The following is a 23,668-nucleotide window of genomic DNA, read 5'->3' as shown; positions in this document are numbered from 1 at the left end:
AGTTTATCTCACTTGCTCAGTTGCCTGCCTCTGCCTTGGTCCTCCATTTTCTTTGGTGTTTTATTTTACATTTTTGAAAGCAAATACATTTTGGGGTTTGTAATACCTAACTCTTGAGTGCTCTGCTTCGCCTTGCTGGGGCACAGTGATTTCTGCCTTGCTGGCTGTAGTGCTCTTTCCTTATTTTAAAAATTCTATAATTTAATAATAATTTTAAAATAAACAATATCAGGGAAGGGGCTGGGGTTTTTCAAGTGGGTTTGGCTGGGAAGTGTGTGTGAGGTTCTTTATTCTTAGTTTAAAACCCCCTTCTTCCTCCTTCCCCCAAGAAATTGGGGGAAAACCCAAATGTTTTAAAAGTTGGTGGGCTAAAAGGGGTTGATATGCCCTCAATGTGTGGAAATTTTCACCCCTCTAGCCCTAAATCTGAGTGGGGGGCAAGCCTCTGAATCTCTTCTATTGCCGCAATGGCACGAAAATTTTTGGGGTTTTTTTTTGTTTGTTTGTTAGCGAGACGGAAATTCTGTTTGTATAGGCACCCCATTTTCATTAGCAAAAACATATACAAAATTTAGACAAAACAAATGAAACTACACAAAACGAACAGCAATTACCTACAAATGCACAATACTAGTATATAGTTAAAGATCATGAAAGAGGAGTTGTGCATGTGGTAGCACTGTCCAACACTGCATGTTTTGCTTTGTTGCATATTGTACATCAACTGTATGGTTGTGCACTGCACATCAATACACATTTGGTTGTGCATAGCATAATCAAGTTGTAATTACACATATGTAAAGTATAGAATGTCTCTTCAATGATCAGACAATATTATAAGTGCTTTTTTATTTTCCTGGAAGTGGATTTTTGATGTTCCCTCCTACCGATCAAGTAACGTGAACCATAGGTTCTTTGGCCAAGCAAGATGTGTATTAAAAAACATCATAGCTCTCCATTTCTGTTCACTGACCACTTCTTCATATTAATCCACCCCTAGTTTACCTTTTCTGCATTTCCACTATTTTTTTTGTATAAAACTTTAGAAAATATTACAAAAGGATTCTTTATGATTGTTGCCTTTCCTGCAATGGATATAGTTGCCATGTAGGACGGACATGTGCTATCCTGTTTAAAGTGTGATATGGACTTTTATTTTGTCATGTGTGGACTGGAAATTGCATGCATTATATCTATTAGCAATATATACTGCATGCATTATATCTATTAGCAATATATATTGCTTTTCCTGAAGTTATTTAACTGTGCAAAAATATACATTTAAAGAATGAATTCCATGTAAAAAGAACGCTGCATGTCAAATAATCAAAGTGTATACTATTCATTTTAAACCATGAAGGTATACACACATCTCAGCATATTTTAATTAATTAGTGCCTAACCAGCATTCTAATTTTACAAATTGCATCCTTTGAGTACCCAAACAAGTATCAAAGTTCTTAACCTGTCAATTGTTATAAGGTGTATTCTGTCACAGAGTGTTTGATGAAAGCATTTTTGGCGCAGGTTACTAGAAAATGTGCATTTGATTTCTCAGTGTCTACATGTGGTTTGCAAATCTTCCATCAAGATTATATTACTTATTTGTTTGTTTGTTTGTGGTATTTGTATACCACCCTTCTCAACCCCGAAGGGAACTCAGGGCGGTTCACAATGTTGGCAACAATTCAATGCCCTCAATCTATATATATAAAATGATAAAGTTGTTTGCGCAGTGACTATAACAACAAAACTAAACATCCCAGAAATACGAAATTTGGCAACACAATGCAAAACGCTTGCCTCCAGGTTACAACAACACAACCACACCACAAAACCACAATCCAGACCCACAAAACTCACAACAACGCATCATGCGATAACAACACAACTAAACGCCCCAGAAATACAAAACTTGGCAACACAATGCAAAAGCCTTGCCTCCCAGTTGTAACAACACAACCATACCACAAAACCACACAGGACCCACAAAACTCACAACAACGCATCGTGACTTTAACAACACAACTAAATGCCCAAGAAATATGAAACTTGGCAACACAACGCAAAAGCCTTCCCTCCAGGTTGTAACAACACAACCACACCACAAAACCACAATCCGGACCCATAAAACTCACAACAACGCATCGTGACTATAACAACACAACTAAACGCCCCAGAAATACGAAACTTGGCACACAACTAAACGCCCCAGAAATATAAAACTTGACAACACAACGCAAAAGCCTTGCCTCCCGGTTGTAACAACACAACCACACCACAAAACCACAATCCGGACCCACAAAACTCACAACCATGCATCGTGACTATAACAACACAACTAAACGCCCCAGAAATACGAAACTTGGCACACAACTAAACGCCCCAGAAATATAAAACTTGACAACACAACGCAAAAGCCTTGCCTCCCGGTTGTAACAACACAATCACACCACAAAACCACAATCCGGACCCACAAAACTCACAACCATGCATCGTGACTATAACAACACAACTAAACGCCCCAGAAATACGAAACTTGGCACACAACTAAACACCCCAGAAATATAAAACTTGACAACACAATGCAAAAACCTTTTCTCCCGGTTGTAACAACACAACTACACCACAAAACCACAATCCGGACCCACAAAACTCACAACAACGCATCGTGACTATAACACAACTAAACGCCCCAGAAATACAAAATTTGACAACACAACGCAAAAGTCTTGCCTCCCAGTTGTAAAAACAGAACCACAACACAAAACCACAATCCGGACCCACAAAACTCACAACAACGCATCATGACTATAACAACACAACTAAACGCCCCAGAAATACAAAACTTGGCAAAACAATGCAAAAGCATTCCCTCCCAGTTGTAACAACACAACCACACCACAAAACCACACTGGACCCACAAAACTCACAACAACGCATCATGACTATAACAACACAACTAAATGCCCCAGAAATACGAAACTTGGCAACACAACACAAAAGCATTCCCTCCCGATTGTAACAACACAACCACACCACAAAACCACAATCCGGACCCACAAAACTCACAACAACACATTGTGACTATAACAAATACAAAATTTGACAACACAACTCATCCTCCTCCCCAATCCCTACATTCACACTTGGCCTCCAAAAAAAACAATTACAGTAATAACAATGACAACAACAACAACAATAAGAATCAACACCATCACAGGCAAGAAACAGCCAGGCACTGAGGCTGAGAGGCCAGTCAGTGCTACACTGGGCCTCCAAAAAACAATACAGTAGCCTCTAACTTATCCAACCTTCATGACCATTACAACAACAACAATAATAAACACCTACACAGGCGAAACAAAAAAAAGACTATTGCACTACAATAAAAATATAAACCGCACTCAGCAAAATCAGACATTACAATTAACAACAAACCAAAGACAACAGGGATCTCAAGCAATTATCAATCAACACAAAAATTGAAGAAGGTAACAGACTTCAAATACTACTACTAATGTGAGTATAAAGAAGGTGGAGGTCACAGCATAAATACAACCTAATGTAGACTGACCAACACCACCAGACTAAGCCACAGCAACGCGTGGCCGGGCACAGCTAGTCTATATATATAAAATGATAAAGTTGTTTGCGCAGTGACTATAACAACAAAACTAAACATCCCAGAAATACGAAATTTGGCAACACAATGCAAAAGGCTTGCCTCCAGGTTACAACAACACAACCACACCACAAAACCACAATCCAGACCCACAAAACTCACAACAACGCATCATGCGATAACAACACAACTAAACGCCCCAGAAATACAAAACTTGGCAACACAATGCATAAGCCTTGCCTCCCAGTTGTAACAACACAACCACACCACAAAACCACACAGGACCCACAAAACTCACAACAACGCATCGTGACAATAACAACACAACTAAACGCCCAAGAAATACGAAACTTGGCAACACAACGCAAAAGCCTTCCCTCCAGGTTGTAACAACACAACCACACCACAAAACCACAATCCGGACCCATAAAACTCACAACAACGCATCGTGACTATAACAACACAACTAAACGCCCCAGAAATACGAAACTTGGCACACAACTAAATGCCCCAGAAATATAAAACTTGACAACACAACACAAAAGCCTTTTCTCCCGGTTGTAACAACACAACTACACCACAAAACCACAATCCGGACCCACAAAACTCACAACAACGCATCGTGACTATAACACAACTAAACGCCCCAGAAATACAAAATTTGACAACACAACGCAAAAGTCTTGCCTCCCAGTTGTAAAAACAGAACCACAACACAAAACCACAATCCGGACCCACAAAACTCACAACAACGCATCATGACTATAACAACACAACTAAACGCCCCAGAAATACAAAACTTGGCAAAACAATGCAAAAGCATTCCCTCCCAGTTGTAACAACACAACCACACCACAAAACCACACTGGACCCACAAAACTCACAACAACGCATCATGACTATAACAACACAACTAAATGCCCCAGAAATACGAAACTTGGCAACACAACACAAAAGCATTCCCTCCCGATTGTAACAACACAACCACACCACAAAACCACAATCCGGACCCACAAAACTCACAACAACACATTGTGACTATAACAAATACAAAATTTGACAACACAACTCATCCTCCTCCCCAATCCCTACATTCACACTTGGCCTCCAAAAAAAACAATTACAGTAATAACAATGACAACAACAACAACAACAATAAGAATCAACACCATCACAGGCAAGAAACAGCCAGGCACTGAGGCTGAGAGGCCAGTCAGTGCTACACTGGGCCTCCAAAAAACAATACAGTAGCCTCTAACTTATCCAACCTTCATGACCATTACAACAACAACAATAATAAACACCTACACAGGCGAAACAAAAAAAAGACTATTGCACTACAATAAAAATATAAACCGCACTCAGCAAAATCAGACATTACAATTAACAACAAACCAAAGACAACAGGGATCTCAAGCAATTATCAATCAACACAAAAATTGAAGAAGGTAACAGACTTCAAATACTACTACTAATGTGAGTATAAAGAAGGTGGAGGTCACAGCATAAATACAACCTAATGTAGACTGACCAACACCACCAGACTAAGCCACAGCAACGCGTGGCCGGGCACAGCTAGTCTATATATATAAAATGATAAAGTTGTTTGCGCAGTGACTATAACAACAAAACTAAACATCCCAGAAATACGAAATTTGGCAACACAATGCAAAAGGCTTGCCTCCAGGTTACAACAACACAACCACACCACAAAACCACAATCCAGACCCACAAAACTCACAACAACGCATCATGCGATAACAACACAACTAAACGCCCCAGAAATACAAAACTTGGCAACACAATGCATAAGCCTTGCCTCCCAGTTGTAACAACACAACCACACCACAAAACCACACAGGACCCACAAAACTCACAACAACGCATCGTGACAATAACAACACAACTAAACGCCCAAGAAATACGAAACTTGGCAACACAACGCAAAAGCCTTCCCTCCAGGTTGTAACAACACAACCACACCACAAAACCACAATCCGGACCCATAAAACTCACAACAACGCATCGTGACTATAACAACACAACTAAACGCCCCAGAAATACGAAACTTGGCACACAACTAAACGCCCCAGAAATATAAAACTTGACAACACAACACAAAAGCCTTTTCTCCCGGTTGTAACAACACAACTACACCACAAAACCACAATCCGGACCCACAAAACTCACAACAACGCATCGTGACTATAACACAACTAAACGCCCCAGAAATACAAAATTTGACAACACAACGCAAAAGTCTTGCCTCCCAGTTGTAAAAACAGAACCACAACACAAAACCACAATCCGGACCCACAAAACTCACAACAACGCATCATGACTATAACAACACAACTAAACGCCCCAGAAATACAAAACTTGGCAAAACAATGCAAAAGCATTCCCTCCCAGTTGTAACAACACAACCACACCACAAAACCACACTGGACCCACAAAACTCACAACAACGCATCATGACTATAACAACACAACTAAATGCCCCAGAAATACGAAACTTGGCAACACAACACAAAAGCATTCCCTCCCGATTGTAACAACACAACCACACCACAAAACCACAATCCGGACCCACAAAACTCACAACAACACATTGTGACTATAACAAATACAAAATTTGACAACACAACTCATCCACCTCCCCAATCCCTACATTCACACTTGGCCTCCAAAAAAAACAATTACAATAATAACAATGACAACAACAACAACAATAAGAATCAACACCATCACAGGCAAGAAACAGCCAGGCACTGAGGCTGAGAGGCCAGTCAGTGCTACACTGGGCCTCCAAAAAACAATACAGTAGCATCTAACTTATCCAACCTTCATGACCACTACAACAACAATAATAATAAACACCTACACAGGCAAAACAAAAAAAAGACTATTGTACCACAATAAAAATATAAACCGCACTCAGCAGAATCAGACATTACAACTAACAACAAACCAAAGACAACAGGGATCTCAAGCAATTATCAATCAACACAAAAATTGAAGAAGGTAACAGACTTCAAATACTACTACTAATGTGAGTATAAAGAAGGTGGAGCTCACAGCATAAATACAATCTAATGTAGACTGACCAACACCACCAGACTAAGCCACAGCAACGCGTGGCTGGGCACAGCTAGTCTATATATAAAAGAGTGATGGCATCACGGCGACCAACAAAACAACAAAACTACAGGCCCCCCAACCTCGAAATTTGACAACACAACCCATCATCCATGCCTCTAGGTTGATACAACAAAAAGAAAAGAAAAATAAAGTCCTAATTAGAGGGAAAGGAATAATTGTTTTTATCCAATTGCTGCCATTTAGAAGGCTAAGCTCTGCCCACTTGGTCTCCTAGCAACCAACTCAGCCCAGGGGACAGGCAGACTTAGGCCTTGGCCTCTTCCACAGATTATCTGATTTGAACTGGATTATATGGCAGTGTAGACTCAAGGCCCTTCCACACAGCTATATTACCCATTTATAATGGACTTAATGTAAGGTAAAACCTTGACCCTTTACCTTAACTACCACCAATTCCTCAATACTTTTATTTCCCATACCACCATACTTCGCCACAGCAACGCGTGGCTGGGCACAGCTAGTAAAATATAAAACATCAAAATTGACCCTCCCCTGATAAAACATTAAACATTATTAAACACATCACATAAAATAACATCATATATCACACAGACATAGCCGTTGTCTGTAAACAGTCCTGGGTCACTTTTAACTTTCACTTTTAATTTAAATATTCCTATGATGGGCCCTTAATGTCTCTCTTCAAGGAACATTAAGGAAACTCACGTCAAATGATGCTATGGAAAACTGCACAGAACCTGGCTGCAGAGATATCATGCAAGTTCATCTGCCTGAAGCTGAAACTAGGACAGTAATTGTACAGATTCTTATGCCTGAGCATTTGTTGGGTCTCTGGTGCACTTGATCATGCTTCGTTCCAATATATGGATACATTTGCATGGTTCTTCTACAATGATAATTGCTAGTATTCACAGCCATTGAAAAAAAAACAAAAAAAATACAACATGGTACAATACTATACTCCATAGACATAGGAATAGATATGCACATTATAAATCCTTAAAAATTAAAAACACACAATCTTACATTGCATCTTTTTACTTTATGTTAAGATTGTACCTTTTCAAGCAATCAAACTTCCTGATGATCTAGTGCCAACTGATTCAAGGTTTCATTAAAAAAATATTTGCTGTAATTATCAACAGTACAACATGGTGAGACACCTAGTCTTGCTCATCAGGCAACATAGGTTACAATCAGGGCCGGCCCCACCATGGAGGCCACGTGACGCCGCCGCCTCGGGCGCAGGTCCCGGGGGGTGCAGTCAGGCTGGGCGGGAGGTGGGGCACCGCTCTGACGGTGCCCCGCCGCCCGACCAGTGCGCCCTGGCCTTGTGGCCTGGCTGGCCTTGCCCAGGCTCCCTCTTTCGCCGCCCGGGAAGGAGAGGAGGGATCCCATCCTCCCCTCCGCGGGCGGCAAAGCCTCTCTCTTTCGCCGCCCGGGAGGGGAGGAGGGATCCCATCCTCCCCTCCGCGGGCGGCGAAGCCTCTCTCTTTCGCCACCCGGGGAGGGGAGGAGGGATCCCATCCTCCCCTCCGCGGGCGGCGAAGGCTCCCTCTTTCGCCGCCCGGGAAGGGGAGGAGGGATCCCATCCTCCCCTCCGCGGGCGGCGAAGCCTCTCTCTTTCGCCGCCCGGGGAGGGGAGGAGGGATCCCATCCTCCCCTCCGCGGGCGGCGAAGGCTCCCTCTTTCGCCGCCCGGGAAGGGGAGGAGGGATCCCATCCTCCCCTCCGCGGGCGGCGAAGCCTCTCTCTTTCGCCGCCCGGGGAGGGGAGGAGGGATCCCATCCTCCCCTCCGCGGGCGGCGAAGGCTCCCTCTTTCGCCGCCCGGGAAGGGGAGGAGGGATCCCATCCTCCCCTCCGTGGGCGGCGAAGCCTCTCTCTTTCGCCGCCCGGGGAGGGGAGGAGGGATCCCATCCTCCCCTCCCCGGGCGGCGAAGGCTCCCTCTTTCCAACCCTGGCCGCGCCTCCCACGTTGCGTGGGAGGCGGGTCCAGGGCGAATAGCATGGGAGGCGGGGCCAACCCTGGCCCCGCCTCCCACGCAGCGTGGGAGGCGGGGCCAGGGCACGCTGGGTGGGAGGCGGGGCCAGGGCACAGGAGGCGGGGCCGGCGGGGGGCGCTTTTCAGCACCCCCGCTTAATATTTAAATTTATCTCCCACCGGCCCTGGTTACAATAGTCTAATTTCGAATGCAGCATGTCACAAAATGTGACAACAAACATATCTAGTACAAACATTTAGTGAGCAAACCAATAGATAACATAGCTCAACAAAAAATTGTGTCTTAGGGGGGTTCCAGCAGGGCTCTTGGACACGAAAGAACAATTAACTTACCCGGCTAGCATTTCCATTGTTCTGTGTCCTAGTCTGCAGGGCAGCAGAAAACAAGCTTGCTCCCTCCTCCCTATGACTTCCCCTCACATATTTGTACATGGCTATCATGTCTCCTCTCAGCCTTCTCTTCTGCAGGCTAAACATACCCAGCTCTTTAAGCCGCTCCTCATAGGGTTTGTTCTCCAGACCCTTGATCATTTTAGTCTCCCTCGTCTGGACGCGTTCCAGCTTGTTAACATCTCCCTTCAACTGTGATGCCCAGAACTGGACACAGTATTCCAGGTGTGGCCTGACCAAGGCAGAATAGAGGGGGAGCATGACTTCCCTGGATCTAGATGCTATACCCTTATTTATGCAGGCCAGAACCCCGTTGGCTTTTTTCGCTGCCGCATCGTTATAATTGTTTTCTTTATAATGGTTTTCTGTGGGTGATCAGATGAAGACTGGCATATGGTATATGTTCTATTTCTCAAAGACTAGAACCAATGAAGGAAAGCTAGTGCCATTTTTGGAATCAGCAGGTCAAATATACCCAGAAAGAGGTCTAGCATTTGAAGCATCAAAGCATGTGTTGGTCAGTGTAACACTTTAGATGCCTACACAGTCTTTCTACAGATGCACAATATCATCAGTTACACTAATGTGATAATATTATTATTTACCCTTCAAAAGTCAAGTTCAATTTCTTGAAATCTTAGGCCCCATCTACACAGTGTTAGTGTAGACTCATATAATCCAATTCAGTGCAGTTAAACTGCATTCTGAAGATGCATTATATGGCAGTGTAGCTAGGTCTTGGTTTTGTCAGTGTTATTGTCAAGAAGGTCCTTTTAATATTCAATTGAAATCTACCCTTCCTGTAATTTAAAACAATTAGAATGAAGAATATCCATTAGGGCAGAAGAGAAAAAAACTTTTCCTTCCACTTTGTGATAGCCCTTTAGATATGTAGGGTACAACTATGTGCCTTCTCAGTGTTCTCTTCACTAGACTGTACATGTCAAACTGCTAATGCTTCCTCATATGTCATATGTTTTTCATATGTCTTAACAAATGTTCCCTAATTTTAAGAATGTCTTTGTTCTTGTTCTTGTAGTTCTTGTGTGCCTTCAGGTCATTTCCAAGCTGGCAGCCTTGAATAGAACTTATTGGCAAAATTTATTTAAAGAGAATTTGCAGCTGCTTTCTTCCGAGGCCGAGAGTGTGTGAACTGTTCACGGTGACTCAGTGGGTTCTATGAACAAGCATGGATATGAATCCTGGTTTCCAGAGATCCAAGCCAATCCTCAAACCACTATACCAAACTGGCTCTCCTCAAGCAACTTAGTAGGGCTCAATAAAGATCCTTTCCCCCCAGCTATACATGTGCTTTAAAATACCCATGCTGACATATCTATTCTGCCTCTCTAATGGTAATTTCCATTTTATGGAACCATTTTTCAAATGGATCATGTAATACAAAATCATTTCCAAATGGGGAGGCAGGCTTTTAAAATATACTAGCACTTAGGAATATTGCTTGCAACTTTAAATAAAAGTAGGATATATAATGATTTGTCCTGGAACATTACAGATCACTTATACATTTAAGTGCCAGCATGTTCTCTCATAAATAGTGTTGTAATATCTTATTGATCATTTTTTATCTATCTCTTTAGTCCAAGCTGAATCCCAAAATAACTTTCCAACCTCAGCTTTCATCAATTCGATTGTTATACAGGTCACCAATAAGGGCCCTGTTTTTAGGAGCTACATACCGTGAGTAATTTTTACTTATAATTGTGAAAGTTGAACTGTGACCAAAGCTCAGAGGAAGTGAATCAGTTAATTTGAAATATAGTGCTGGAATTCCATAAATACCAGAGGCTGCCAAAAAAAGCCAAATAAATGGGTCAAATAGCAAATCAAGCCTGAACACTCCCTACACACCAAGATGCCTAAACTGAGACTGTTGTACTTTGGAAATATCCTGGAAAAACATGACTCCTTCACAAATACAATGCTCCTTGGTATGGTAGAAGGCAGTAAAAAAAGGAGATCCCATTGAAAGTGGATAGCCTCAATCAAAGAAACCACAGCCATGTTTCTACAAGACCTGAGCAGAGTTGTTAGTAACATGGATATTTGGAGGTCTCTGTTAAGATCATAGGATCAACTTAAGTCAAAGTCATTCTGCTGGCAATTAACAACAACAACAACAATAACAATGTAAATACACTTAGGCCTCAATATTCCCTAACCTTCATGTGTTTTTTAAGGATGTCTACAGAGACATCTGTGGAAGTGTGCATCACCTTGAGCATAAGCTTCCCAACAGCAATAAGTGAAATTGATTACATCCATGCAAATTGAAAATAAGCTCTTACACATCTCTTTGCTCACCATAACATATTAGGAACTTAAAGTTAGCATGTACAGATTAGCAGGACCACACATGTGGGTTTGTTTCCTTTATCCATCTTCATGTACATTCAGAGACATTTGAACACAATGTTGAATAGGGTTACAATGTGCATTAGTTTTTTTATTTCCTAGCACATTTACTATTATCCATAACTTTACCGTTATCCCACTACTATTATTAAAAGAGAGGTAATCCTGATAGAAGGCATTTTCCACCTATAGTTCCACAAACAATTTCAGTGTGAAACTGCAAAGTCCCTACATTTTGCTATAGTAATGTAGTCTCCAGTTGTTTTAGTGATTAATGAGAAAATTTATCAGTATAGATAAAAAGGAGTAAGCACTACATGCTATATGTCCGGTTTATTGTTTATTAAGTGTTTGAAGTAACATAGTTCCATGCCACCTAGAATATGTTAATTCAACTTCCCAAAAAACAATAAACTAGCCAAATAGCATGTAGTCTTTTTATTTTAAAAAATCAAATTCAAACTGAGCAGATTCTTTGTTAATTTTCCTTCAGCAATTCGATGCATTTCCCCCAAAGGTTTCAACTTGAAGATTTATGCTACAACTCTTAGTACAGCAGTTTATCCACATCATTATGATTTCTGAAATCAGATTTGTGCTTGTTATGTTTAGATCAAGTGGCAAGCTAATTTAGGACTGCTCAAAGCAGCCTTTTATACAGTTCAGTCTTCTTAGTTCTCTAACTTCACTTGGGGATATTCCCATGAAATTCAGGTTGAGGATTTCCAAGAGTTCTGCTAAAGCGAATGGGAACTTTGCAGGACTATCTGATTCTACAAGCCAGACAAAAGCCAATACACTGGAGGCCAAGTTAAAGCCCATAGTCCTCAATTCTTTTTATTATATTTCTGCAAAATACAAAATTACTTTTAAAAGTATCACACAAAGAGGTTATTTGTTATCTTCCAATGTATAGCAATGCTTTCTCTCTCTCTTTTTGATAGCACAGGATTTCATACAAAGTTTAAAGTAATGCACCATAACACATAGATTATTTTCAGACTGCGATGTCCTTCTAACCTCAGGATCAGCATACCTACCCAAGGTGAAATGAGATCACAACTTTTAATTCGGTCAACAATCTTTTTTTTTCACGATGAAGCCAACTCCGCCTTTCCTTGATCGATTGTCATAGGCCTTCCCAAGAAAAACTTGGTCTCCATTTTTCCATTCAATGACTAGATCTTCTCTTCTTGTTTCACATATTCCAATGATGTCAGCTTTTATTTTTGCTGAAATGCTGATGTAAGTATCAATAAGAGCATCTAAGGACATAATTCTTGTGTTATGAGTAGTACCATCTTATCTAAAGATTGGACAACTTCTGAAACCATACATCTAATGAAGAAAGGAGACACAGGACCCATCCAGACAGGCCCTAAAATGCATGCCCTCCCTCATATTTACTTGAGGTGTCCAGATGACGCCTCAGGTAAACATGACTGCATTCGGCACAAAGCATGAAAATTCTGCTTTGTGCTGAGGTAATTTGATAGTAGATTAAATTACACTCCTCTCTCCACTATATAAACTGCTCACAAGGATCCTATTACAAAGAATATCAACAGGGAACAAGGCGACTCCATCCTTGACCATATCCACTCAGTCAAACAACTACTGGAAAAAAGCATAGAATATTAAGCTGTGGTTTGTCTTGCTTTCGTTGATTATGATTACCAAAAGGCCTTCGATTCCTTTGAGTTCAATGCTATCCTTAATGCTCTGTACCAAGCCAGGTTAAATCCAGTGTATATAAACATCATAAAACATCATAAAAAGCATCAATACAGTGTACATAATGGATATAAAACTGTTGTCAGCAGTGTATTACATCAATATAAACAAAGGAGTGTGTCAAGGAGACACAATATTGCCAAAACTGTTTGCGGTGACTTTAGAAAAACCCTTCCGAAAAATCAAATTTAAAGGCAGGATTTCAACTGAGGATGAACTTTCTCACCTCCTCTTCGCAGAAAATAGTGTTCTTTTCACCAAAAATCTGGAAGATTTACAATATGATCTCCAACAACTAGCTCAACTCTCAAAATCAGTAAGACTGGAAATGAACTTGAAAAAAATGAAATGGATGAAAAGGATAAAAAATGAGCCGTGTATCCAGGGCTGCATCATTATAAATTGAGGAAGTGACTGAATATTTATATCTTGAACAAGTACATTAAAATAAATTGGCAAAAGGAGAATGGGCAAGAAGACGAAAGGCGACTTATATGGCATTTAATCGAAACTGGACAATGCTAACAGATGCTAAGCTGCGAATGAAGGTCAGAGCAGATATCTTCAACACTACAGTTTTGCTGGCAATGGTATATGAATCTGAAACATGGGCAACAACGAAGTTAGAAGAGGAAAAACTGGTGGTGACTCAGAGAGCGATAGAAAGAAGGACATGTGGCATGATAATAAGAGGTAAAGTCAGCAATAAAGAGCTGTGTCAAAGAACCAGGGTACGTGACATGGTTAATGAAATCTATGAGGCAAAAAGAAGATGGACAGAGCATATAGCACAAACAAAGACAACCAATGGACAAGGTGACTAACAAACTGAATACTAAGAGACCATAAGCAGACTTGGGCAGACCTTGTACTCGATGGGATGAACCAATGGTTAAGCTATTCAGCCAGAAATGGAAAAGAAAAGCACATATATTTTAGCAAATGATAGATTTTCATGAAGCCCAAAGGAGTGGATCAACAGCAAATCAAATCGAATAAAATAGAACTAAAATTGGAAAGGCGACAGAGCTATATACTGAAGCCAACATATATCATCCAACATCTCTGCTTTTACGGAAAGCAAAAAAAGTTTTTATTTTATGCGAAGGGGGAATCAAGAGGCATGTACCTCTTCTTATATTTTGAAGTAGTAAAAATTTATATTTATTATGTTTCAAGGTTACCGGTATGGAATTTTGACTTTTTCACGTTTCCCTCTCCATTTGTCAAGACGTCTAAGCTATTTATTTCTTTATTTATTACATTTCCCAAATGTTATGATGTAAGTTATCCAGCAGACTAATAATCAGCAGATTCGCAAGAAAAGTAAAATCTAATATGATGATATATAACATACTTTGTTGTATTATGGATGTCTTCATATTTGTGATGGTAAAATACATAAATAGAATAAATAAATATCCTACATTGTTTTCTTTATGTTTTGATTTTACGTCATAGGAATTTCATGTTATTCAAGTGATCCACATGGGAAGCAGAATTAATCTCAACATTTCCCTTGGTCAGAAGACCAATGACAAGAATATATTTTCCTCTCTGGCAACCTTCATGAATTGCAAATATTGTGCAGGTGGAGTAGAAGCATCTGTTTCCTTTTCATGAAGCATAAGCATGAAATGCTTAGAGAAGATTGGAAGTGTGCATACATTAATAACATAACCATGTTTGGTATTATGAAATCTTAAATTGCAATGCTGTTTTACAGCATGCCATCCTGAGAATCTCCCAATATATAAATAAATAGTAAGCATGCTTCCTGGACATCGGATCTTAAAATACAGCGAGACATGTATGGTGTAGCCTGCTATTATTATGAAGACAGACTTGTATAAATAAGCACCAGTCTGCTTGATTCATTAAATTAGACAGATGAACTTTTTCAGATAGAAGACCAAATATAAATCTGGGAAGAATCGTATAGCTGGGAGTTCAACATTTTTTGGGGCTACATACATGGGACAGAGTCTAGTATAGCACATCATTTACAGATTGTAAAGCACTGCTCAGTTTTGCACTACAGCTTTCAAACCTGTGTAGGGTATTCAAAATTTAAATGCATTCTTAAATGGGAACAAAGATGGGGTATAAATAAAAAAGATAAAATATTTCCAATCAGAAATACGAAACACCGCTTTGTTGTATGCAACAGCTTTCAAACCTAAAATGCACATTTCAGTTCTAGCCAGGGTATTTAAAGTTTAAATGATTTTAAAAGTAATCATATCTCTTAATCAGTGATCAGAGATAAAAGAAGCTTGCTTCCCAAAACAGCAATCTCCATGGACCCCTGACATGTTTTTGGCAAAACATGCTTCACTCTCTACTGTATGTTTAATGCCTCTCATTATTATGTGATTATATCTCAAGAAAAAATACTGCAGAGTTAAACAAACTGGCCATCAACAATACATACAGGTGTATATATTACTTGAAATCTTTGACAAAGCAATGCTTACATGTACAGAACAGCTTTTCAAAAAGAACGGAAACATCTGAATACCTTGGCTGTAATGGTGTGCACACTGCTCATCCTGGTGGGTCCCAAGGCATGTTGTTCCACTGCTTTTCTGGAATCCTTCACAGTAATCAGGATAAGAGTGTAGGAAGTAATAATTATTCCACAGGGGATGATGTAGCAGAAGACAAAGAGGGCAGTAGTGTAAGACATGGCTGTCTTCTTCATGTTTGATATACGCCAATCAATGCAACATGCTGTACCATAAGGCTCTGCTCCATACTCTCCCCAGTGAGCTAGTGGGGAAAAGGCAAAAATGGCTGCGTAGACCCAAGCACAGGCTATCAATATCCAACCATGTCCTGGTCTAAATCTGTTCCCTGAAAAAAAATTCCACATTTAAAAACATGAGAGAGCTGTTGCTTCCAATAATGTAATTGGTTAGAAATACACAAATCAAAACAATGGCATTTATTACACAGGGGACAGATGTTGTAATAAGCATACAGGAACGGATTACTGTATAGTGTCTTAAATAAGGGTTATTTATGGTATTTTTTATATTGGGAATAAGGAACCTTTGTGTTATGTTATATAGTCATCCCTTTAACCTTGTGGTACTGTGTGGAGGGGTATTGTAGAACCGATTATTCATGGATTTAATTTTAAAATTCTCTCTAGGAAATTCTAAATCCTCCAGTGTGTCTCTATGGTCAACTTACTCCAATTTCTAGAAAGAACGTCTAGGATTTTCTATGTCTCCAAGGTAATTTTATGATCAGCCAGGCCTTGAAGATGCAAGGCTTTTCGATGCTAATCAAGGTGATTAATTGCAACATTCACACTTGCCTCCAACAGACAAAAGTTTTTTTCTCCCACCCTTTTTTCATCATTTCCCCTTTTCTGTTGAAATTGTCCACATACTTGTGGATTTCAATGACTTCTCTGTGTAATCTGACATAATGGTTGCTAGAGTGGTCTAGAATTTCTGTGTTGTCAAATAATATTCTGTGTTCAGGTGGGTTTATCATGTGTTCTGCTATAGCTGACTTCTCTGGTTGAGTTAGTCTGCAGTGCCTTTCATGTTCTTTGATTGGTGGTTTCTATGTAGACTTGTCCGCAGCTGCATGGTTTACAGTAAACTGCTGCAGAGGTGAGAGGATCCCTCTTACATTTTGCTGAACGTAGCATTTGTTTGATTTTCTTAGTGGGTCTGTAGATTGTTTCTAGATTCTTCTATGTGCTTTGCTATAGGAAATACACTATTATCTCAGCTTCCTAAAGTTTTGCTCCGAACAGAATCCTACATCTATGCAGCCAAATATGGTTTTATTTTCTTTTTTATAGTTCTCAAAAACAAGAGGGCTCCAGCAAGCCTGAAATAAATCAGTTCCAAATCAGGGGGCTTTTTACCCAACACAACTGTAATGCTGAGGTTCCATTTCAACCACCACGACTGCCATGAATCCTGAGATTTACAGTTGGGTTTTCTTTTTCTTTTCTTTTTAGAGTTTTCAAAAAGAGATATCTCGTACCTCACCCACTACAAATCCCAGGATTTCTGAGGATGTATCCATGGCAGTTAAAGTGGAACCACAGCACTATAATTTTGAGATATGAAAGGGCAGCAGATGACTAGAACGAATATTTGTATTACAACACACTTTGGGACATTTTGTAATTGTATGGTCTGTTTCTTAAAACATCTGATAAGAGAAGGAAAGAAAGTATATTTACCATAAACTGGAAAGCAAATTTTTAGGCAACACACTATACTCAGTAGTGTCAGCGTAGTTAGACTGCAGACTCCAAAAAACACTCCACAAAATGCATAGAATAAACAAACTTGTTGCCCAAACAGCCACCTGAGGGAAGGAACAGATAAAAACAGGTATTAACTTCCAAAAGCTCTTTAGCATTTTTCTATTATTTTTCAGTCATTTGAGCAACAGCAATTTACACAGTTTCTAATAGAAACAATAGCTCTGATCCTTATGTAATATGAAGGTACAGGAATATTATTGAATATTTATACCTCAGTATGATCAAGCATTTAATTGTTTCCCTTGATTTCACCAGCTATTCTATTATCACTCAGAATCCTATTAATCTTATACATAGTCATCTGTCTGAGGTTCTTTTGAGAACAATAGCTCTGATTATAATTGATGCTTAGTCCATAAGGTCATATGGCCTCACCTGTCCAACAAAATTGAAACAAAACAGTTGCCATGAAGTCACAGGCGAAATCCTGTTGCTTCATAAATTAAACAAAACAAAAGGAAATGTAGCAGCCCCAAACAGAGATCTCTGGAAAGATCCTGGCCAGGTGACCCGACAGATCCTTAATATAGCAAAAATATAATGAATGGAACAGAGCTTTTAAATAAATTATACACAATTTATTTTAAGACTTTTAGTATTTTGTAAGGATTCAACAGCTCCTTACTTTTACTCAGAGTGAGATGGCTTTCTTAAGAACCATTACACTGAGGTGGTGGAGGACGCAGAGGTGTGTACTATACAAATTGCTCTCCAACTCCAAATTAGGGTCACAGGTGGTGATCAACATTGTTCTGTTGCCAGCACTGAAGTAGTCCAGTTGGCCCACCCACCGCTGGCAGGCAAAGCCTAAGGTGTGTGTGTGGGGGGGGGGGGGGGGGGATTGGAAGCACACTGAGTTTTCTCCCATGTCAGGAGCGACTTGAGAAACTGCAAGTCGCTTCTGGTGTGAAAGAACTGGCTGTCTGCAAGGACATTCCCCAGAGGATGCCCAAATATTTTGATGTTTTAACCATCCTTGTGGGAGATTTCTCTAACATCCCCGCATGGAGCTGGAAGTGACTTTGAGCAATTTACACTCAGCCCCAAAGGAAGATCAGGGCAAACCCCCTCTGACAAAACCTTGACAAGATAATCCTATGATAGATTTGCCTTAGGGTCACAATACATCCAAAATGACTTGAAGAACAAAAAGAAATACTTATGATCTCCAGATAGTCACCTTTTTAAAGCACTGATAGACTAATACGGCTCTTTCATACAACACAGTTATAGTAATCTGGACCATTTTAGTTGCCATTTAGACCCTATGGGATCCTTGGAAATGTAGTGTGGTGGAATATTTAGAATACCAAACTACCAAAACCAAACTACAAATGCCAAGATTACACAAAATACAGCCAAGGCAGTTGAAATGTTTTTAAAAGCCAATGATTGTTTAGTGTGGAAGAGCTGATATACCTGTTTAGTTTCAAGCCTATCATGTACTTTCTGAACATGTTGTAGTGATGTCTCAATTCTACAGACTTTAAAACTTATTTAACTAAGTTCTGAAAATGTTGAAATTATGGAGGATGTTAATGATATTTACAACGTTGCAAGTTCTAGTGTTAAACTTTGTAACTATTGATACAGCAATTAACTTTTAAAAGTTTATCAATTTCCAAGAAATAATTGAGCAGGTAATGCACAATGGGCCATACAGAAGAACAACCACAACAACTCCCTCAAGTTTTGATTAGGAAGAGCTTTCAAAAAGGTAATTCACAAAAGATGAATCTCAGGCAGAGGCGGTCCACCGGCGAGGCCAATGAAGCGGCCGCCTGTGGCACATTGTTCCAGGGGGTGCCGTTAAGGTGCCCATGCCGCCACCGCAGCCCCCAGGAGAGCGCCACCCATCCGCGTGACGCAGGCCTTCCAATCACCCAAAAAGCAGTTGAGGTCCCCAAAAGATGGCGCCACCCCCCCCCCCCCGGCTCCTTCGCATTCGGGCCGGCGTGGGCCTTCCACCCAGTGCTCTGGCAAACACTGGGCCTTCCGGTGAACACTGGGCTGCCCGGGACCTGTGGCTCACCCTCCGGAGCCTGTGGCAGGCATCCTCAGAGGTTGTGAGGTCTGCTGGAAGCCAGGTAAGTGGGGTTTATATATCTGTAGAAGGTCCAGGGTGGGAGAAAGAGGTTGGATGGCCATCTATAGGGAGGTTTCTAATTGTATCTCCTTGCCTGGGAGTCTGGGTAAGTTTCCTTCCCGGTGCTTTTTTAAAGCAGAGTCTAGATGGCCATCTATTGGGAGGGTTATAATTGTATCTCCTTGCCTCAGAGTCAGGGGAAATTTGCTTATCTGGTGTTTTTTTTTAATATATTTTTTATTAGGGAAAATAAAAAAGAAGGGGGAAGGGAAATTTTTCTTTTACAAGTAAAGTGGGAGAACAATAGAGATGATAGGATAGTAGGAAAAATCTATAAGGGAGTATGGTAAGTGTGGGTAGATGTTTCAGGTATGCCAGGTGATGGAAAAGGTAGAAGGGTAGGGATGGGACAAGGGGTAGAATGGTTGGGAGAGGGGGGTTCTTGACTTCCCAATCTTCATCTTTGTGTATTCTTCTAGTTTGTGGTATTGTTGATATTTATCTTTCTTTATTTTGTCCTTTCCTTTTCCTTTAGTCTGATTCGCGTTCCTTCCTTCTTAAATTTCATTTCTTCGTTGCTTAATTATCTGGCACTGATACATGCCTTCTTTGAACAATCTCCAATCTGTTGGAGTCTCAGGTCACCCTGTGTGTTCTTTCATTTAAAACATTAATCTATCAAACTCCATTATTTCCAAAATTTTATTTCATCAATGTTCTATACTTGGTATTTCCTCAAATTTTCGTTTCTTCACGTACATTATTCTTGCTGTAATTCTTCCGTTCCTTATATTTATCCCAATTTGTCTTCGTCTTCATCCACCTTATTCAGATTCGGAGGGTCTTGTTCCATATCCGTCTTTTCTCCTTGCCTCAGAATCTGGGGAAGTTTGCTTATCTTGTGTTTTTTTAAAGCAGAGGCTGAATGGTCATCTATTGGGAGGGCTCTAATTGTATCTCCTTGACTCAGAGTTTGGGGAAGTTTGCTTATCTGGTGTCTTTTTAAAGCAGAGGCTGGATGGCCATCTGTCGGGAGGGTTCTAATTGTATCTCCTTGCCTGGGAGTCTGTGAAAGTTTCCTTCTCTGGTGTATTTTTAAAGCAGAGGCTGAATGGTCATCTGTCAGGACAGGTCCTTTTTTCTCTCTCAAGTCTCCCCCTTTTTTCTCTCAAGTCATCTGGCAAAAAGGTAACTATCATGTCTCCAGTGGATTAGTGAAATGGTGTCCTTTTGGATTAAAAAAATATTTTTAAGCTATTGATGGTTGAATATGTGGGTACAGAGTTAGTCCAGATAACTTCATATAGCTTTATCAAACTTTCTTCTTTTTAAAAATATATTTATTTATTTATTTATTCAAGTTTTACATATATATGATAAAAGAAACATGGCAACGCCAAAAGAAAAAATAAAAAAATAAAATAAAAAGAGGGGAAATGTAAAAATAAAATAAAATCAAAAAATAAAGTTCCCTACTTCTGGTCTGTAGGATTCAGGAAGCAAGGCAAGTGGGGTTTATTTATCTGTGGAACAATGTCCAGGGTGGGAGAAAGAGCTCTTGTCTGTTTGAGGCAAGTGGGAATGTTGCAATACTTTTATTTTTGAGCGATTGGTTTTTTTGGGGGGGGGGGCAAAATTCTGTTCACCTACACTTGAAAATTACCTAGGGCCGGCTCTGATTTCAGGGTATAGTAATATCAAGAATGTACACAAGTTTAGTTCCATAACTTTCTCAGATAATCTTGGGAACTGTTGGTAAAGATTATGTGATTTTTTTATCATTTATTTCTCCTTTCCTTGGACAAGATAATGACTTATGTAACAATTTCCACAAGTAAGATATAAAGAAGACAATGGGGATCTATTATGAGGAAAAGATATTGTTCCTAAATAGCAGCAGCTTGTAGTTTTGTTAGCTGATCATTAATTAACTATTTGCTCCTACATGCATACCAAATGCATACTAGTGGCACCTTTTCTCTCATTTATTATTTCCCTTCACTACTGCTGCAAGCCTTTTCCCCCTCACTACTTTGTGGTTCGCTTTTTGTGGACTCACTGTTTCACGGTTTTTTAATAAACATGAAAATAATAGGAGAAATCATAAAATAATATTATAACTCCCTCTTTCTACTTCCTTCCTAACGAGAAGCCGAAGGAAGGAAGGAAGGAAGGAAGGAAGGAAGGAAGGAAGGAAGGAAGGAAGGAAGGAAGGAAGGAAGGAAGGGGAAACCGAAGGAAGATAAAGGGAGGCTGAAGCAGCTTTGTTTTCGCCTCACAAGGCATGCGCGTGCTTGAGAGATGAGGAGGGGACAGAGACGCTGCTTGCCAGTGAGATTGTAAGCAACACAAATATAGTGTCCCTACTTTGCGGATTTTCACTTTTCGTGGGTGATCCTGGAACGTAACCCCCGCGATAAGTGAGGGAACACTGTACAGTATATCGCTGTGAGAGATCCAGGTGAAATACAAAGTAACTCATTATTGTATCAATGTCTTACACCTCCTTCACTGCTCCTTGGTGGCCTAGAAATAGTTCTTTAGCTGACCACTAGTCTATGTATTTCCAGACACATTCAAATTCCACACAAATTCTTTCTAGTTATTCTAGAAACCTGTTTTCAGCTCCTGGCCCAGACTCTCTTTTGCAATCAATCTGCTGCATTTGGCCATGACAGCAGCAAAACATTATGTGTTTGAGAAATATGCATGCCTTCTGATTTCTTCGGGGTTCCTACACCTTCAAAGATCATTATAAATTCAGGCCACATATCTCGACATAGATCCTCTGTGCTTAAAAACAGTATGACACGCATATAGTCACATAGAACAATTATAGAACAAGGGCTGGTAAAGTGAACCCACCAGATGTTATTGAACTGCAAATCCCATTAGGTCTAGCCAGCCCAGCCAATGGGGAGGAATGCTGGGAGTTGCAGGTCAATGAGATCTAAAAGCTGATGGCTGCAGAGGAAAAAGCTGTCATAAAAAGCAAGTTAGAAAAAAAATCAATATCTGTTTGGTTTTATACATGTACAGATCAAAATTCCAAAATGCAATTTTATATTTTGCATTTTAAAGAATGCAGGAAGTTTGAAGCACCATCAAGCAACTTAAAAGGTAGCTTCAGTCATACATGTTCAAACCACTAATGATGAAAGCCAGAAGTCAAAAAAGCATGACTGCATGAGCACTTTGACATTTTAACCACTCACATCATGAGTTATGCAGAAGTAGGGCTGTGAACAGGAACCATGATTTGATTTGCAGTTAAATTTGCTGGCTCAGATCTGGACTAATGTGGTTTTAAATGATCTAGCCTAATTCAATCCAACATGGACTCTCAATCTGAACAGAAACTCTGAAAACTGGATCATGATTTCTCCCTATCAACTTTCATTAGGAAAGCAAAATGAATAGATATGTGTGTTTGTGTTTGTGTGTGTGTGTGCTCTTTTTACACATCTGCATAAAAATTAGAGGCATAGTAGACCTTAAAGAAAATGTGAATTCTGCCAAATTTCAAACAGGGGTCTTTTGTGGTAGCCACCAATACATGCTGCTGTTTTTCCAAGGAACAAAACAATTTTAAAGGCTGTATTATCTAAAGCTTTCACGACGGGAATCATTGGAGTGTTATGTGGTTTTCCGGCTGTATGTCTGTGTTCTAACAGCACTTTCTCCCAATGCTTCACCTGTGTCTGTGGCTTGCATCATCAGAGGAACCACACAACACTCCAATTTTAAAGGTTGTTTGCTGCTCAGTCCTGACAGTTCATGTTGCCTTTGTCCTGGCACTATCTCCCTAGTGGTGGGACATTTTCCTATAGTGCTTAGATTACCTCATCTTGTACAGCTGAAGAACAGCAGCAAAAAGGGCAGTCAGTCTGAATTCCCACAGGCAGAGCTGGGCAGCAAGACATGAAGGCTGGTGTTATAAAAGCCTTAGCAGTTTAGCACCACTTTTTTGATCCTTACTATGCAGCAAAGTATTCCAAATAATGCCTGTCTTCTATCTCAGGGGCTATCTTT

At 40.2% G+C, this 23,668-nt stretch overlaps 1 protein-coding gene across 2 annotated transcripts in view; it reads right to left on the bottom strand.

The window, feature by feature from the left end:
* The window catches only part of LOC100564656 (opsin-5), a 71,883-nt gene that overhangs the window by 6,998 nt on the left and 41,217 nt on the right, over positions 1-23,668 (bottom strand). The window contains exons 4-6 of one of the 2 annotated variants that reach the window (XM_062980419.1): positions 17,464-17,591; positions 15,772-16,106; positions 12,557-12,756 (exon numbers count right to left, since the gene is read on the bottom strand). In XM_062980419.1, coding sequence (XP_062836489.1) covers positions 12,733-12,756; positions 15,772-16,106; positions 17,464-17,591 — 487 coding nt within the window. In that variant the 3' untranslated portion in view covers positions 12,557-12,732. The remainder of the gene's footprint in view (positions 1-12,556; positions 12,757-15,771; positions 16,107-17,463; positions 17,592-23,668) is intronic. The other variant, XM_003223528.4, reaches the window with a different exon arrangement.

The sequence above is a fragment of the Anolis carolinensis genome, chromosome 4, assembly GCF_035594765.1.
Source record: "Anolis carolinensis isolate JA03-04 chromosome 4, rAnoCar3.1.pri, whole genome shotgun sequence".
NCBI classification, from domain to species: domain Eukaryota; kingdom Metazoa; phylum Chordata; class Lepidosauria; order Squamata; family Dactyloidae; genus Anolis; species Anolis carolinensis.
Note: the sequence above shows the minus strand (reverse complement) of the source record. Positions and strands in the feature narration are given on the sequence as shown.